Source organism: Lutra lutra, chromosome 8, assembly GCF_902655055.1.
Source record: "Lutra lutra chromosome 8, mLutLut1.2, whole genome shotgun sequence".
In the NCBI taxonomy this organism is placed as follows: domain Eukaryota; kingdom Metazoa; phylum Chordata; class Mammalia; order Carnivora; family Mustelidae; genus Lutra; species Lutra lutra.
Window position 1 is genome coordinate 58,233,013 of NC_062285.1, and position 16,892 is coordinate 58,249,904.

The window sequence follows — 16,892 nt, forward strand, 5'->3', positions numbered from 1 at the left end:
AAAAGCTGTTAAACTTCTAGAATAAAAAAGAGAAAACAAAGATCTATGTCAGGGAGAAAAAGGGGCTCTCACTATAGATCCTGTTGATGTTGGAAGGATAATGACAATATTATGAACAATTTCATAGTAAATAAATTCAACAACTTAGATGAAATAGACAAATTCCTTAAAGAACATAATTGAAACTCCAACAGAGATAATTATTTTTGACTTTTGAATCTTCGGCATGGAGATCTCTCTCTCTCCGTTGTCAGATCGAATCATTGTCTTCCTGCTTCCCTATTTCCCATATCCTAGATGTTGATATTTCCAAAAACTATCCTAGAGCTCTCCGTGCTCTCATTTACCTCCAAGTATGGTTTTTCTCTTTGTAATAACACTATCTTGATTTAGAAGAAAAACCTACCCATTTATTGAGCCTTTCAGGACCTATTGGTTCCATCAAGGATTCCATTTTCTTCCCCATCTCTCTTGTGCTCCTAGTATAGAGAAAGGGATTTATAGGTAAGACAGGGTTGAATCTTAAAGGCTGACCTGGATTATCTGTTTTCTCTTAGTCACCTTGGTTCTGGGACATCCGACAGTGCTGGCGTGGCTATCCATATCAGGTATGGTCTGAGCCCTTTCAAGACAGGGGCCTTATCTATGTGTGGAAGGTACGGTAGGCAGGGCAGTCTCAGGGCAGATGGCATGTCTTCTTGGTATTCTGGAGGGATTAGGAGCTGAGTCTCTTTGAATCATATATTCAGGGTATCTATTTCTGGGGCCCCCATAACAGTGAAATCCAGCCATCTTTTTGTTCCAGATTCCCTATTATATTCACACTAATTGGGGTGGAAAGAAAAGCAGCTTCCTGGCACTTAATGAGATGCTTTCTGATTCAGGTGATCTTTTTGAATCAAGGGTAACTTGGAGTCCCCTTAAAAGCATCTTGGTTTTAACCTATTACTAGAAAAATGTCAGGGGGCTGCTAACAGGATAGAAGAAAAGACCCGAGTGTCTTCAATCCCCTGAAAATCAGCACTAATTGTCCAGGGTTCTAGACATACTGATTTGATTGTGCTATAGTATGTGTTAACCCTATCTGATCTTTTCTAAAGATGTGAGCTGAAAATGTGTATGTGGAGGGGCAGAGGGAAGAGGTTTAATTCTCCACACCAATCCAAAGCCTGTCAGCTAGTACAGATCTTGGAAGATGATGGGGAAGAAGAGTGTCTAATAATTTTGGGTATTGGTCCTCTGAAACAGGAAGTTGTGGAGATGGAATGAATTTTTGACTAGCTGGTATTCTAACTACTACTTTCTCTTTTCCAGCCTCTCACAAGTGGGCTTTATTACTATTATATCATGGAATTGGCCTTCTATTGGTCTCTTATGTTTTCTCAGTTTATAGACATTAAACGGAAGGTAAGGACACTGCCTCCCTCCATGCTAATTTATTGCATCCTCCTCCTTTCTAGCAGCCACCATGATTGCTATTCTAGATTTTCTGGCCTGCCTGGGACCACAAAAGAGGGAGAAAGTAGGTTTGATGAGACTGTTAGGTCTTGGTAATGCTCTCAGAAATGAGACTTGACCAATGATGAAGTAAGTGTATCTGAGGCATTCAGGGTAGCCCAGGATAAGAACAGTTAACCAGCTAAAAAGCATACCCTTTTCCTTAGTTTTCTCTAAGGTTCTTACATGTATAAAGTTCTGGAAACTAGTGAGAACTTGGGGATAGCAAGGCCTCATCCAGGAAGAGGCCTGCTTTCAAAAAAGCAAGATCTGGCTTTTGATTTACATCGGAGATCCTTGCCCTTTCTCTGTTCTCCCTTCTTGGTAACTCCAGCTACTCAAAGAATGTCAACTGGAAGGGGTTTTAGATGACTTAGTTTACTGTTTTCTTGCTATTGTTTAGGAAACAGAGATTCAGGGAAGTGAGTTGACTTGCCCACACAGTGACAAAGTTAGAAATGACTTAAGTTTTTTATACACAGACAGAAAGGACAGAATCTTCACTTTTTATTGGTATGCACCTGACATAACGTGGTTCCAGCAGCTCTAACGTTAATCTGTCACTAACTCATGATTATCTTTGGTAAGGAAAACCAGGGTTAGCATTTATGGGAATGGATTGACATTAATCTGGGTTCTTAGTTTTTGTATAATCTAGAAGCTCGGTACTCAATTCAGATGCCCTTCACTCTCCAATGGTCAGGAGACACAGGTCCCCTTATTAAAAATTTATTTTAAAACACGACACGTGGGGCACCTGGGTGGCTCAGTGGGTTAAAGCCTCTGCCTTCGGCTCAGGTCATGATCTCAGGGTCTTGGGATCGAGCCCCACATTGGGCTCTCTGCTCAGTGGGGAGCCTGCTTTCTCCTCTCTCTCTCTCTGCCTGCCTCTCTGCTTACTTGTGATCTCTGTCTGTCAAATAAATAAATAAAATCTTTGGAAAAAAAAACACATATAAAAAGTTCATAATATATATGTGGCTTTTAAAGCATACTGGAACATATATCTGTGAACCCATCCAGCTCAAGAACTACATACAACCTACCATTGTATCTATGTGGAGAGAGCACAGACTTCTCATCCCTGTTTCTCTGACCCAAATTCACCTGCCTTCTCCCATCCTCTGTCCCTCAGTGGGTTGAGAAGTATTAGATATGTCTGATAACAGGTATTTATTTTTTTTTTCCGTTTAACCTTGGCATTTGAATTAGAGCTTTAAATCTGAAAGCAGAAGGTGCTTACAGTTAAGATAGATTATTTAGTATTTCTCTGCAACTTTTTAGAAGAGTTTAGCTTCACCCCTGCACAGACCTCTCCTGTTAGGTCCCTTTGGTTGAAATTTCCTTCATCAGAACAGTCTTAGAATCTCAAAGATGCTGCTTATAGGTCTGATTACCACCTGGGAAATTATTTCCAAGTGTCAGGTCAGCATACATGGTCTACATATTCTGCAACTTCCAAACAGAATGGTTATTTTCCATGCTTGGAGCTATATTATAGGTCAGTTACTGGTGTAGAGTTTTGGGTCGGATGCTAGGGTGCTCCATAAGGGAGAGTTTAAACAAAATAGAACCTCTGTGGCCTTGCCTTTACCCGCCTCTGCTGTTTCTATTCCATCCTAGGACTTCCTGATCATGTTTGTGCATCACTTGGCCACCATTGGGCTCATCACCTTTTCCTACATCAACAACATGGTTCGGGTGGGGACTCTAATCATGTGTTTACATGATGCCTCAGACTTCTTGCTGGAGGTAAACTACCCCCCTCCAACCTCTGTTTCCACATTATTCCTCTTTCTCGGCTCCCCCCCACCCCCGCCGCCAACCAACCCATTTCCTCAATATTCCTCTTTTCCCTCCTTCTTTGTGTCAGAGAACTGGCTTTCTCCCCAGCTCAGTTCTTCTCTTCCTTTCCCCAGGCAGCCAAACTGGCCAATTATGCCAAATATCAGCGTCTCTGTGACACCCTTTTTGTGATCTTCAGTGCTGTTTTTGTGGTCACTCGTCTAGGAATCTACCCATTCTGGTAAGTGTTAGGGCCATGGAGCTGTGGTCAGTATGTTGCTAATGATACCTTTTGCCGGGGCGCCTGGGTGGCTCAGTGGGTTAAGCCTCTGCCTTCGGCTCAGGTCATGATCTCAAGGTCCTGGGATCGAGCCCCGCGTCAGGCTCTCTGCTCAGTGGGGAGCCTGCTTCCTCCTCTCTCTCTGCCCACGTGTGATCTCTCTCTCTGTCAAATAAATAAATAAAATCTTAAAAAAAAAAAAAAAAAAAAAAAAAGATACCTTTTGCCAGTTTAGGGAACAGGCCACCAGACACCCTATGCCCTCCCTTATCCTGGGCCTAACCTGACCGATAGACTCTCCCAGGACCTTACTTCCCTCGCACAGTATTTCTAGGAAGATGTGATCCAGGCTGAGAATATCCAACTCACTTGCCTGTGGCTTTCCAGACTCCTCTGAGGAATAGCCCTCCTTTTATGCCTAAGTAATTCCTTTGCCTTCTTTTGCACTGACTGCAAAATTCTCTTCTTATTTTCCTGCTCTTCTGGCCTCCCGCACCGTAACCAACACACACACCACTCTCACTTCCACCCTCACTGCTCTGTACAAAGCCAATGACTGTAGGTTGGGGATTCTCTTTGGTCTGAGGGAATCAACTACCGACTGTCCTGTCTGTGCCTAAGGGCCTGAGTAATGGTTACGATTATGATTAAAACTGCTGCCCCAGTTTTGTGAAACGATTCATATTTGAAACGATTAATGATACGACTTAACCCATCAGTTCCTGAGACTTACATATCTTTCCTTGCCTCCTAAGATCAAAAACTTCATAGGCCCCCTTTCTTTATCTTTTTTCACTGTGGATGAATATCCCTGCATTTCAACTGTTAGAACAGAGAGAGAAAAAGCTTACTGGGTTCTGCTTCCTAGGGAACTGAGCTTCATTCCTGTCCTCCTGGCTTTGACTTTAGAATCTCACCACTGGCCTCCTCTTCTAGGATTCTGAACACGACCTTCTTTGAGAGTTGGGAGATGATCGGGCCTTATCCCTCCTGGTGGCTCTTCAATGGCCTTCTCCTGATCCTGCAGGTTCTGCATATCATCTGGTCCTACCTAATTGTACGAATTGCTTTCAAAGCTTTGATCCGAGGAAAGGTGAGGAGGAAAGATGGCTTCTTTCTCTGGGGCTGGATAGCAAGGTAGACATTACTCAGTAGACCTTCTCTATCTAGCTTAGTGAGCCGTGCTACTCAAGTAGACCCAAGAAAGCAGAAAGCTTAGGACTCCAGAGTTTTTGACTTTTCTCTAAGTGTTTAGCCTGTTAAGACATGACTTGGAGGGGCACCTGACTGGCTCAGTCAGTAGAGCATGTGACTCTTGATCTCTGGGTTGTGAGTTGGGGCCCCACGTGGGGTGCAGAGATTACTTAAAAAAAAAAAAAAAAAAAAAAGACAGATTTAGGAGAAAGGATCTGCCTTCCTCCTGTCCCTTAGGAATGACTATGGTTAAATAATGAATGTATTATGTTTCGAGATGGCCTCAACACCTTCCTACCCCTCACCTCTGTACTTCAGTGTATTTCGTATTTTTGGTTTTCTAGCATGGAAACCTTTTCCCAAAGGTTTAGAGTTTAGTTTAGAGCTCTAAACTATAAGCTGTATAAAAGCAGCAATGTTCGACTGCCTAAGAATGGCATGATAGTTCGCAAGCTACCCCAAGATGACCACACTGTGGTGTTTCGAGATGTGGGGCTAAGTACTGGCCTCATCCCACGTTGTATGAAGTGGTGATCCTGAATGAGATAGGTAATTAGGATTTCAAATACCCACCTTATGCCGAGAGACCAAGAATACACAGAGGGGTCACTGAATGATCACACTCATAGCTAGAGTGTGGAGGTTTGGAAGCAGTCAGGCTGGGATTTGCCAGTGGGCTCGGGATGCAGCCTTCAGCAATACAGAGTGCTGAGGGGGAGGGGCTCTGCCAGGGGAGACACTGAGTCTGGGAAAGGGAGATGGCATGTAACCCAGGCATATATGATCTGTTGTGTCCCAGTTCCTATGGCTGCAATTGGTTTTAGAACTTGCTCAGCGTGTCTATGCATCCTGCTGTAGCTTCTGGGCTACCAGACATCTCTCTTCTCCCCTGCTTTTCTTTCCTGACCAGGTGACCTATCCAGGAAGGATTAGACCCAGACTCTGTACTCTCCACTCTTTTCTCACCTCCTTCTTTTTTCCTATGCCTGGTGGGAGCTGGACAGTTTCATCTCTTGCATGTAAGTGTATCTGTGCTTCTGGCGTTCAGTAAAGCATGTCTGTTTGAACGAGTCTCTCTTCCTTCCTGCTTTCCTTCCTGTTCCCCGTGTTGTCTCTGAGCATGCCTCTCTCCTGACCCTGTGAGGCCACGGTTGACTGGAGCTCAGTTTGCCAGACTCTTGTTCCTAAATGGAGGCAAGAGTTGAATCTACTCTTATTTTTTCCCTTCTTTGAGCCTCCCTTTACCTCAAATCTAAATAGACTCTGCCCTCTGAGAAATTTCCTAAAGGTCAGGTAATCATTTGCTTGTGTTCAGAGGTAACAGCTGCAATAAGCCAGTCTTAGAGCGAACCAAAGCAAGTGCCCCACTCCTTGGCAACGGCATTTATAGCTCTGTTCCCTTCTCACTCCCTTCTCTCCTTTACTTTTTCTTCTTTTAACAAAACACCTTGAGGTGCCCCTGGCTGGCTCAGTCAATAGAACATGCGACTCTTAATCTCAGGGTCGTGAATTCAAGCCCCACACTGGGTGCAGAGCTTACTTAAATAAAATATAAATTAAAAAACTCCACATTGATTATCCTTCAGTTCTGGAGGTCAGAAGTCTGGCAGGTCTCACTGGGTTTCTCTTTTTTACTTTTTGTGGTCCATGGTAGAGACCTGGAAATACTTTGGTGTCATAGGGTACTGAGTCCAGTAGAACGACTGAAAAAGGCCTAGTTATGGATCAGCTCTAGGGATAAACAAAAGTCAGGATGACCAATATGAGTAACTCCAGTGGTCACCACCACCGGAAGATAGAGGCAATGATGACAGCCACCTGTGTTGTTTGTATTGGTCTTTTCTAGTGTTTGAGGTGGGAGAGGCAAAAGAGCGCCTGGAGTCCACGTGGACTCAGTGAATGACTTCAGCTCTCTCTCTCGGGCTGATCCTGAGACACCCCCTTCCCAACTTCTTGTACCATAGGGAACAAAGATGATGAGGGGGAAATCAAGAAAGAGGCAAAGGATATTCACAGCTATAGCCATGGCCCAGACAGTATTTTGAGTCAGGTGCCACTAGAAAAGGGCCACGGAAGGAGCAGGGCCAAAATATGGGCTCTGTGGGCTGGAATCTGCCTTACAATAGCAGACAAGTTCTGTCCTCATCTTCTCTACCTCTGGCCCCATCCCACCCAGGTGTCCAAGGATGACCGCAGTGACGTGGAAAGCAGCTCGGAGGAAGAAGACATGACCACCAACACAAAAAACCCCTGTGGCAGCAGCTCTAGCAATGGCGCCAATCGGGTGAATGGTCATATGGGAAGCAGCTACTGGGCTGAAGAGTAGGTGGCTGGTGTGGGGACCACAGCACACATGGACTCATAGGGCCACCGACAGCCTACTCCTCTCAGGCCTCCCCACGTCTACACGCTTGTGACGAGGGAGTCTGCAGGGCACTGAGGAGAATCAAAGAAGCAAATATTTTTCACTTTTTTAAAAAAACTCTGCCATTTTGTATTTAATAGCCAGGTTCCTTCAGTAATGTTATTTGCTGTGTGTGTGTGTGTGTGTGTGTGTGTGTGTGTGTGTACATGTGCGCGCGCACCCGTGCACATGTATGTATGTGTGCATATGCGTTTGTGCATGTGCACGAGTTTCATTTCCTGGGTTGGGGCACAATTCAAGACTAGGGCCACTAGGCCTCGCGCCCCCCTTTGAACCCACCTCAATCCCAGATTTGGCTGTATCTTGATAATGCTGGCTCTGGGCTGTCCCCTCCCTCATGGCTCTCAAAGCTCTGGCCATCTGAAAGGAACGGTTAAGTTCAGCTCCAAGTTTCTGCACTGTTCCTCCTTGGAGCTGGAATATTTCATATAAAGTTGTACAGAAACACAACTGTGGATGAGATGACTGAGATTTTTCGTGGCCTCTAACTAGATGCTCTTCCTACCACCTGGTAATTACAGGGACAGCTACTGATGCCCTGCTCTTTACTAAATGGTACGCAGGGAGGGGGGTTTGGCAGAGGGTGCGCTGAGGGCTGGCAGAGGGCAACAGCCACTGGGTGAGCCGTTAACGGTTTATACTATTGTTTACTCTTCTGTGATTAAAAGTGCTTCAACCCTCCTCTACCGTCTCAACTTCTTTAGTGACTCTATCCCCAATTCCCTGAATCCATAAGCTAAGTAAGGAAATTTTCAGGTCTGATTCTAAAGGTTCTTAGACACCCAATTTTTCCTTTCTGTGCCTGCTGGGAAGGGAGTGCCTATACTTTATGGCTTTATGTGTTAAGAAAAAATTAAATATGCATAGTAGTCACAAAAAATACTGAGCAGATAAAAGTATGGCTATTACCAGACAAAGGATTTGGTTGAAGACACTTTTAGTGAGATACCTGTATGTCCTATACAGAGACTACCAGTTAACGCTTAAAAGATTGTGATAAATGAGTCTGAGACGTTTTCTCTTTTAATTCTATTTTCTTTTAGCCATGGGAAAAACAGTCTTCCTAATCCAGACTTTTCTGTAGTTGAGGTCTTGGCAAAATTGCCAATGGTAGTATTCATCTCAGGATAGTTTTCCATTTAGTGAATATTCAGATTATCAAAATATTTCCAGATGTTCTTATGTACATTAAGGCTTATGCAATGCTTCATTGTCAGGGAAATGGATGAAAATTGAGAGAAACAGGTTACTGTTCTAAGAATCAGATACTCACTTGGTGTTTACTGACATTATTGGGATATAGGCCCAGCTAAAATTGCCTTACTGAGTGGCTGGCTTGTTTTTTTTTTTTTTTTTAAAGATTTTATTTGTTTATTTGACAGAGAGAGATCACAAGTAGACAGAGGCAGGCAGAGAGAGAGAGAGGGAAGCAGGCTCCCTGCTGAGCAGAGAGCCCGATGCGGGACTCGATCCCAGGACCCTGAGATCATGACCTGAGCTGAAGGCAGCGGCTTAACCCACTGAGCCACCCAGGCATCCAATTGTTTTGTTTTGTTTTTTAAGAGAGCATGCATGAGCTGGGGAAGAGGCAGAGAGAGGGGGGATAGAAAATCTCAAGCAGGTTCTACATCCAGCTCAATCCCACAATCCTAAGACCTGACCTGAGCAGAAATCAAGAGTCAGATGATTAACCAACTGAGCCACCCAGGCGCCCCTGAGTGGCTGGCTTTTTAAAAAAACTTACCTTGGGGCATATGAAAATTATTTCTGAAAAATGTTACATAGTTATTTGGTCTGAGCTAGTCTGCAGTCTTACATTTAGTTCCTCAACTTGCCATATTATTGAATAGACTAGTAATTGTGAAATATGAACGAAAGGCTTTTAAAAGATATGGTTTTAAGCCTTTTGAAATATGAGCAACTGCTATGTAAATCTGGGGTTAGTTGTCGAGGTTAATCTGACAAAGATGCAACTGAATGGTATAATAATAAAAATAGTAATAGATAACACACAGCTCTTCATTACACGCCAGGCACTATATTAAGCACTTCACATGTGATAAAAATGAAGCAAAAAGAACTTGCCTAAGGTCGAACAGCTAATAAAGAATCAAACCCAGTATCACTATTTGGGGGGGTAGAGGGCAGGGAGAGAGAATTGCAAGCAGGCTCCATGCTCAGCCTGGGGTTCAATCTCATGGCCCCAAGATCATGACCTGAGCCAAAACCAAGAGTCAGACGCTCAACCTACCACACCACGCAGGTGCCCCAACCACTTAACTCAATCTCAGCTCAGGTCTTGATCTCAGGGTCATTAGTTCAAGCCCTGTGCTGGGCTCCAAGCTGGATGTGGAGCCTACTTAAAAAAAAAAAAAAAAAGTCTTATAGAGCAGACATATATTACTTCCATTGTATTTTACTGATTAATGTAGTCACGGGGTCGCGGAGGGGTGCCTGGGTGGCTCAGTGGGTTAAGCCTCTGCCTTCGCTCAGGTCATGATCCCAGGGTCCTGGGATCGAGTCCCACATCAGGTTCTCTGCTCAGTGGGGGGCCTGCTTTCCCCTCCCCCTCTGCCTGCTTCTCTCCCTACTTGTGATCTCTCTCTGTAAATAAATAAATAAAATCTTTAAAAAAAAAAATAGTCACAAGGACCACCTAGATTCAAGAGGGTGGGGAGAGAGACTACATAACCTTGATGAGGAGTAGGAGGCTCACTGGGGAAGACCACGTGCAACTGGAGATAGAGTTGCATTCACCTTTGGAAAAATTCAATCTGCCACATTGAGGAAATCTTAAACTGCTTAAAAAACACAAACATAGGGGCATTGGGGTGGCTCAGTCAGTTAAGCTTCTGCCTTTGGCTGGGATCATGATTTGGGGGTCCTGGGATAGACCCTGCATTGGGCTTCCTGCTCAGCAAGGGGTCTGCTTCCCCTCTCTCTCTGCCCCTCCCCTTGCTCGTACTCTCTCTCTCTCTCTCTCTCTCTCAAGTAAATAATTAAAATCTTAAACACACACACCAGGGTACCTGGCTGGCTCAGTAAATAGAACATGCAACTCTTGATCTCAGGGTCATGAGTTCAAGCCCCACACTGGGTATAAAGATTATTAAAAACAAAAAAACCCCAAACTACAAACGCCTTAGATTGCCCATCATGTATCATAAACTTTCATGTTACCTCAACCCTAAAAATCACATGAGTTTAGTTAGTAGGTGATTCAGTATTGCTGACTGTAAACCAAATTCTTCAGACCTTATATCCAGTATTCAAGCAGGTAAATATTTTCAGTTCAATAAAATATTTAAGTGCCTACTTTACGATACGCACTATGGCAGAAGGTGGGGACACAAAGATGAACGAGATCTGGTTTCTGCTCTCAAAGAGCTCCTATACCCACAGTAAGGGGGAAAAGTATTCCAGTGCAAGAAGAACTATCTATCCTAAATTATTCTTGGCAAGGTGGGAGAAAACTTGAAAGTGGAGCTTGGCCATTAACTGAAATGGAAAGGTATGTTTAGAAGAGATGTCCAAGTATATGAAAGATACCAGTCCTGGCTTAATGCAGGCTAACATAACTTGAGACAAACATCTAGAAATGGTAGATAAAGGTTTGGTTTTGTTTTCAATGCATAGCTGAGGAAATCCAGGAAAGGGGATACCAAAGACACAACAAAAGGAACTGAAAACTAGTGGAGAAGCAGAAGAAGAGAAATCATAAAGATCAGAGCAGAAATCAATGAAATAGAAACCAAAAAAACAATAGAGCAAATCAACGAAACTAGGAGCTGGTTCTTTGAAAGAATTAATAAGATTGATAAATCCCTGGGCAGACTTATCAAAAAGAAGAGAGAAAGGACCCAAATAAATAAAATCATGAGTGAAAGAGGAGAGATTACAACTAACACCAAAGAAATACAAATATAAGAAATATAAGAACATACTATGAGCAACTCTATGCAAATAAATTTAACAATCTGGAAGAAATGGATGCATTCCTAGAGACATATATACCAAAACTGAACCAGGAAGAAATAGAAAACCTGAAGAGACCCATAACCAGTAAGGAGATTGAAGCAGTCATCAAAAATCTCCAAACAAACAAGAGCCGAGGGCCAGACAGCTTTCCTGAGGAATTCTACCAAACATTTAAAGAAGAACTAATTCCTATTCTCCTGAAACTGTTCCAAAAAATAGAAATGGAAGGAAAACCCAAACTCATTTTATGAAGCCAGCATCACCTTGATCCCAAAACCAGACAAGGATCCCATCAAAAAAGAGAACTACAGACCAATATCCTGATGAACACAGATGCGAAAATTCTCACCAAAATACTAGCCAATAGGATTCAACAGTACATTAAAAGGATTATTCACCACGACCAAGTGGGATTTATTCCAGGGCTGCAAGGTTGGTTCAACATCTGCAAAACAATGTGATACAACACATTAATAAAAGAAAGAACAAGAACCATATGATACTCTCCATAGATGCTGAAAAAGCATTTGACAAAGTACAGCATCCCTTCCTGATCAAAACTCTTCAAAGTGTAGGGAGAGAGGGCACATACCTCAATATTATCAAAGCCATCTATGAAAAACCGACTGCAAATATCATTCTCAATGGAGAAAAATTGAAAGCTTTTCCGCTAAGGTCAGGAACACGGCAGGGATGTCCATTATCACCACTGCTATTCAACATAGTACTAGAAGTCCTAGCCTCAGCAATCAGACAACAAAAGGAAATTAAAGGCATCCAAATCGGCAAAGAAGAAGTCAAACTATCACTCTTCGCAGATGATATAATACTGTATGTGGAAAACCCAAAAGATTCCACTCCAGAGTCAATCCCATTTACAATTGCACCCAAAACTATAAGATACCTAGGAATAAAGCTAACCAAAGAGGCTAAGAATCTATACTCAGAAAACTATAAAGTACTCATGAAAGAAATTGAGGAAGACACAAAGAAATGGAATAATGTTCCATGCTCCTGGATTGGAAGAACAAATATTGTGAAAATGTCTATGCTACCTAAAGCAATCTACACATTTAATGCAATTCCTATCAAAATGCCATCCATTTTTTTCAAAGAAATGGAACAAATAATCCTAAAATTTATATGGAACCAGAAAAGACCTTGAATAGCCAAAGGAATATTGAAAAAGAAAGCCAAAGTCGGGGGCATCACAATTCCAGACTTCAAGCTCTATTACAAAGCTGTCATCGTCAAGACAGCATGGTACTGGCACAAAAACAGACACATAGATCAATGGAACAGAATAGAGAGCCCAGAACTAGACCCTCAACTCTATGGTCAACTAATCTTCGACAAAGCAGGAAAGAATGTCCAATGGAAAAAAGACAGCCTCTTCAACAAATGGTGTTGGGAAAATTGGACAGCCACATGCAGAAAAATGAAATTGGACCATTTCCTTACACCACACACGAAAATAGACTCAAAATGGATGAAAGACCTCAATGTGAGAAAGGAATCCATCAAAATCCTTGAGGAGAACACAGGCAGCAACCTCTTTGACCTCAGCCGCAGCAACATCTTCCTAGGAACATCGCCAAAGGCAAGGGAAGCAAGGGAAAAAAATGAACTATTGGGATTTCATCAAGATCAAAAGCTTTTGCACAACAAAGGAAACAGTTAACAAAACCAAAAGACAACTGACAGAATGGGAGAAGATATTTGCAAATGACATATCAGATAAAGGGCTAGTGTCCAAAATCTATAAAGAACTTAGCAAACTTGGGACGCCTGGGTGGCTCAGTTGGTTGGACGACTGCTTTCGGCTCAGGTCATGATCCCGGAGTTTCCGGATCGAGTCCCACATCGGGCTCCCAGCTCCACAGGAAGTCTGCTTCTCCCTCTGACCTTCTCCTCGCTCATGCTCTCTCTCAAATAAATAAATAAAATCTTAAAAAAAAAAAAAAAAAGAACTTAGCAAACTCAACAACCAAAGAACAAATAATCCAATCAAGAAATGGGCAGAAGACATGAACAGACATTTCTGCAAAGAATATATCCGGGGGCGCCTGGGTGGCTCAGTGGGTTAAAGCCTCTGCCTTCAGCTCAGGTCATGGTCCCAGGGTCCTGGGATCGAGCCCCACATCGGGCTCTCTGCTCAGCAGGGAGCCTGCTTCCTCCTCTCTCTCTCTCTGCCTGCCTCTCTGCCTACTTGTGAACTCTATCTGTCAAATAAATAAATAAAATATTAAAAAAAAAAAAAAGAATACATCCAGATGGCCAACAGACACATGAAAAAGTGCTCCACATCACTCGGCATCAGGGAAATACAAATCAAAACCACAATGAGATATCACCTCACACCAGTCAGAATGGCTAAAATGAACAAGTCAGGAAATGACAGAGGCTGGCAAGGATGTGGAGAAAGGGGAACCCTCCTACACTGTTGGTGGGAATGCAAGCTGGTGCAACCACTCTGGAAAACAGCATGGAGGTTCCTCAAAATGTTGAAAATAGAACTACCCTATGATCCAGCAATTGCACTACTGGGTATTTACCCTAAAGATACAAACGTAGTGATCCGAAAAGGCACATGCACCCGAATGTTTATAGCAGCAATGTCTACAATAGCCAAACTATGGAAAGAACCTAGATGTCCATCAACAGATGAATGGATAAAGAAGAAGTGGTATATATACACAATGGAATACTATGCAGCCATCAAAAGAAATGAAATCTTGCCATTTGCAACAATGTGGATGGAACTAGAGGGTATTATGCTTAGTGAAATAAGTCAATCGGAGAAAGACAACTATCATATGATCTCCCTGATATGAGGAAGTAGAGATGCAACATGGGGGGTTAAGGGGGGTGGGAGAAGAATAAATGAAACAAGATGGGATTGGGAGGAAGACAAACCATAAGTGACTCTTAATCTCACAAAACAAACTGAGGGTTGCTGGGGGGAGGGGGGTTAGGAGAGGGGGGTAGGGTTATGGACATTGGGGAGGGTATATGCTATGGTGAGTGCTGTGAAGTGTGTAAACCTGGCGATTCACAGACCTGTACCCCTGGGGATAAAAATACATTATATATTTATTAAAAATTAAAAAAAATAAAAAAAGAGGGATGCCTGGGTGGCTTAGTTGGTTGGACGACTGCCTTTGGCTCGGGTCATGATCCTGGGAGTCCTGGGATCGAGTCCCGCATCGGGCTCCTAGCTCCATGGGGAGTCTGCTTCTCTCTCTGACCTTCTCCTCGCTCATGCTCTCTCTCACTGTCTCCCTCTCAAATAAATAAATAAAATCTTTAAAAAAAAAAAAAAGAAAACTAGTGGAGAAGGTAAAACAGCTGATGCAATTACTGGAGGGATAAGGGAACATAACTGAAGGATTGGGTTGTAATGCTGACAAGAAACAAAACCATGCAGGAAACTGGAAATGAGACCTCCAGTTAAAACTGGGACCATGAGACAGAAACAGCCTTACTGAAAGGGGGGAAACCATGAAAAATTCATCCACTTGGCAAAAAAAGGATGCCAGGAAATTTGGAACCATGGAATTTCACTCCATGTGAATTTGAGAATTTAAATATACAATTTCTCTGTGGTCTAGGAAATATCATGACCTTCCCCACCCCATCCCCAGGTAAAAACTTGCATAAAAATGGTCTCAGATCAGTTACCCGTGGCACTGCTCTGGAGATACAGGGGCGTGATGATGCAGACCACATGGGATTCTTACACCGCTACCACCACTCCCAAATGAAAAAACTCTGAAACACCATCTGAGTCAAATTTGCCAGACCTATAACTAACAAAATACTAGTATCCAGAATATACATAACTAAAGAAACAACAAAGACAACCAGTACCAAGACAAAGACGGGAGGGAGCAAAGGATATGAATAGGCAATTTCTACAGGAAGAATATGTTAATGGATAATAAGTCAATTAAAGGGTGCATGGGTGGCTCAGTGGGTTAAGCTGCTGACTTTGGCTCAGGTCATGATCTCAGGGTCCTGGGATCAAGTTCCGCATCAGGCTCCCTGCTCAACGGGGAGTCAGCTTCTCCCTCTGCCCAACCCCCCAGTGCTTGCTTCTCTGTCTCTCTGAAGTAAATAAATACAATCTTTTTAATTAATTAATTAAAGGGGTGCTCTCCCCTACTGGAAATCAGTAATACATAAATTAAAACCAACAGAAAGCACTTAACACCACTTTGGAAAACTTAACAAAAACTAGTAAAGCTAAATATTAGTAATGATTACTCTTGGAGAAACTAGTAGATGGGCCCAAGAAAACATTCAAGGATACTCATCGGATTGCTATTTATAAGAGGAAAAAAGTGGAGATGACTCAATGATCTTTCTCTAAAGGAATGGAATAAATTGATTTACTCATGCAGTTGGATGAGCAATTAAAGACTAAGGGGTTTTTTCCTTCTTTTTTGTGAATATGGATGTACTAGTCTGAACCAAGAGAATATAAACACATGAATTTTAAAAAGATCTGTTATAAGGAGTTGGCTCACATAATTGTGGAGGCAGAGAAGTTCCCAGGATCTGAAGTCAGCAAGCTAGAGTACCAGTAGAGCTGATGATGGAGTCCCAGTCTGATTCCGAAGGCCAGTGTCTCAGCTCAGACAGGCAAGTGGAGAGAGAATTCTCTTACTCTACCTTTTTTTATTCAAGCTGACAATGAATTGGTTGAGGCCCAACCACACTGGGGAGTGCAACCAGCTTTACTCAGTCTGTGGATTCAAATTTTTAAATCTAATTCAGAAACATCCAGACACATGAGGAATTCTGTTTAACCAAGTCTCTGGGCCCTGAGTGGCCCAGTCCAGTTGCCACCTAAAATTAACCAGCACAATGGATAAATAAATGTCAAAAACATGTTGAGTGAAAAGGGCAAGTTTCAAAAGAAAATGTCCCATTTGATGAAATTAACATTATTTTTTTTTAAGATTTTATTTATTTGTCAGAGAGAGAGGGAGAGAGAGCGAGCACAAGCAGACAGAATGGGAGGCAGAGGCAGAGGAAGAAGCAGGCTCCCTGCCGAGCAAGGAGCCCAATGTGGGACTCGATCCCAGGACGCTGGGATCATGACCTGAGCCGAAGGCAGCTGCTTAACCAACTGAGCCACCCAGGTGTCCCTAACATTATTTTTTTTAACCCCCCAAATAATATTATGTATTTCTATAGTAAAAGTTTGGAAACATATCAGAAGGATGGATAGTTTTTATCTTTGGGAAGGGAGGATGTGGGTAAGATGAGTAATGGTATCATATTTTATTTTTGGTGCTTTTTACATTTGGAATAATTCATTTCAAATATTTTTTAATACAAAAAGTATATGGCATTTTCAGGGAACTAACCTGCTGGAGTTGGATCAAAGAGGCAGGAGGTGAGAATAAGAAGATGGCTTGGGACTGTATAGTGAAGAACCCTGACTATCATTTTGAAGTTACATTTTAGGTGGTAGATTATAGGAGCCCTCAAAGGTTTAAAGCAACAAATGAGTCTTTTAAAAAGTATTCATGGGGGGAAAAGTACTCAGGGGAGGGTGTCTTACTAGTTGGGACTAGACATTAGAGGTACAAGAAATGTCTTTATAAAAAAAAGGGACAGGGTGCCTGGGTGGCTCAGTCAGTTAAGCGTCTGCCTTCAGCTCAGATCATGATCTCAGGGTCCTGGGAATCAAGCCCCTTTTGGGCTCGCTGCTCCATGGGGAGT

The 16,892-nt window shown here is 42.7% G+C and overlaps 1 protein-coding gene and 1 long non-coding RNA gene across 6 annotated transcripts in view; one reads left to right on the top strand and one right to left on the bottom strand.

Moving 5' to 3' along the window:
* CERS5 (ceramide synthase 5) overlaps window positions 1–7,862 on the top strand; it is a 31,229-nt gene extending 23,367 nt beyond the window's left edge. For 2 of the 4 annotated variants that reach the window (XM_047741368.1, XM_047741371.1), the window contains exons 5-10: window positions 558–608; window positions 1,315–1,407; window positions 3,121–3,249; window positions 3,417–3,523; window positions 4,499–4,655; window positions 6,933–7,862. In XM_047741368.1, the coding sequence (XP_047597324.1) occupies window positions 558–608; window positions 1,315–1,407; window positions 3,121–3,249; window positions 3,417–3,523; window positions 4,499–4,655; window positions 6,933–7,082 (687 nt within the window). In that variant the 3' untranslated portion in view covers window positions 7,083–7,862. Of the gene's footprint in view, window positions 1–557; window positions 609–1,314; window positions 1,408–3,120; window positions 3,250–3,416; window positions 3,524–4,498; window positions 4,656–5,666; window positions 5,776–6,932 lie in introns of all 4 variants that reach the window. The other 2 variants (XM_047741369.1, XM_047741370.1) reach the window with 2 other exon arrangements.
* Window positions 1–15,788, bottom strand: part of LOC125106797 (uncharacterized) — a 29,233-nt gene extending 13,445 nt beyond the window's left edge. Inside the window, exon 1 of one of the 2 annotated variants that reach the window (XR_007129429.1) lies at window positions 407–555. This is a non-coding gene — a long non-coding RNA (uncharacterized LOC125106797). Of the gene's footprint in view, window positions 1–406; window positions 556–15,688 lie in introns of those variants that run through there. The other variant, XR_007129428.1, reaches the window with a different exon arrangement.
* Between the last annotated feature and the right edge of the window lie 1,104 nt (window positions 15,789–16,892).